This window comes from Condylura cristata, unplaced genomic scaffold, assembly GCF_000260355.1.
Source record: "Condylura cristata isolate star-nosed mole 26May11 unplaced genomic scaffold, ConCri1.0 scaffold00004, whole genome shotgun sequence".
Taxonomy (NCBI): Eukaryota; Metazoa; Chordata; class Mammalia; order Eulipotyphla; family Talpidae; genus Condylura; species Condylura cristata.
Window position 1 is genome coordinate 1,731,402 of NW_004567105.1, and position 665 is coordinate 1,732,066.

General features: G+C 73.5%; 1 protein-coding gene across 1 annotated transcript in view; it reads left to right on the forward strand.

The window, feature by feature from the left end:
• MCAT (malonyl CoA:ACP acyltransferase (mitochondrial)) overlaps positions 1-659 on the forward strand; it is a 5,286-nt gene extending 4,627 nt beyond the window's left edge. Inside the window, exon 4 of the mRNA XM_012720650.1 lies at positions 222-659. Within this exon, the coding sequence (XP_012576104.1) occupies positions 222-656 (435 nt within the window). The 3' untranslated portion in view covers positions 657-659. The remainder of the gene's footprint in view (positions 1-221) is intronic.
• The last annotated feature ends 6 nt before the right edge of the window (positions 660-665 follow it).

Consider the following 665-nt stretch of genomic DNA (forward strand, 5'->3'; position numbering starts at 1 on the left):
CGCTCAGCCCGCCCCGTCCCGGGCTCCCCCGTCATCTCCGCCTCAGACAAGAGGGCACACTGGCAGGGCCCCACCCGGCGTTAGCAGCCGGGCGCACAGACGCGTGCAGGGTCGGGGCTCCCTTGTTTTCCTGATGGGCGGCCGACCAGCCGGGCAGCTTGGGGTGGAGGGCGGCCCAGGGCACGCCCGCCTGCCCAGGCCCAGACGGCTCCCTCCCCCAGGCGCTGCGCTTTCTGCAGAGGAACTCCTCCAAGTACCGCTTCCGCCGCGCCAGGCTGCTGCCGGTGAGCGGGGCCTTCCACACGCGCCTCATGGAGCCGGCGCTGGAGGCCCTGGCGCGGGCCCTGCAGGCCGTCGAGCTGCAGAAGCCCCTGGTCTCCGTGCACGCCAACGTGAGCGGGCGCAGGTACGCGCAGCCCGCGCACATCCGCAAGCTGCTGCTGCAGCAGCTGGTGTCCCCGGTGCGCTGGGAGCAGACCATGCACGCCATCTACGAGCGCAGGAGGGGCGCCGCCTTCCCGCGGACCTTCGAGGTGGGGCCCGGGCAGCAGCTGGGCAGCATCCTCAAGAGCTGCAACCTGCAGGCCTGGAAGGCCTACAGCCGCGTGGACGTGCTGGGCCCCGAGGGGGACCCCGGCCCGGACCCCGCCCCGTAGGCGGCTCTG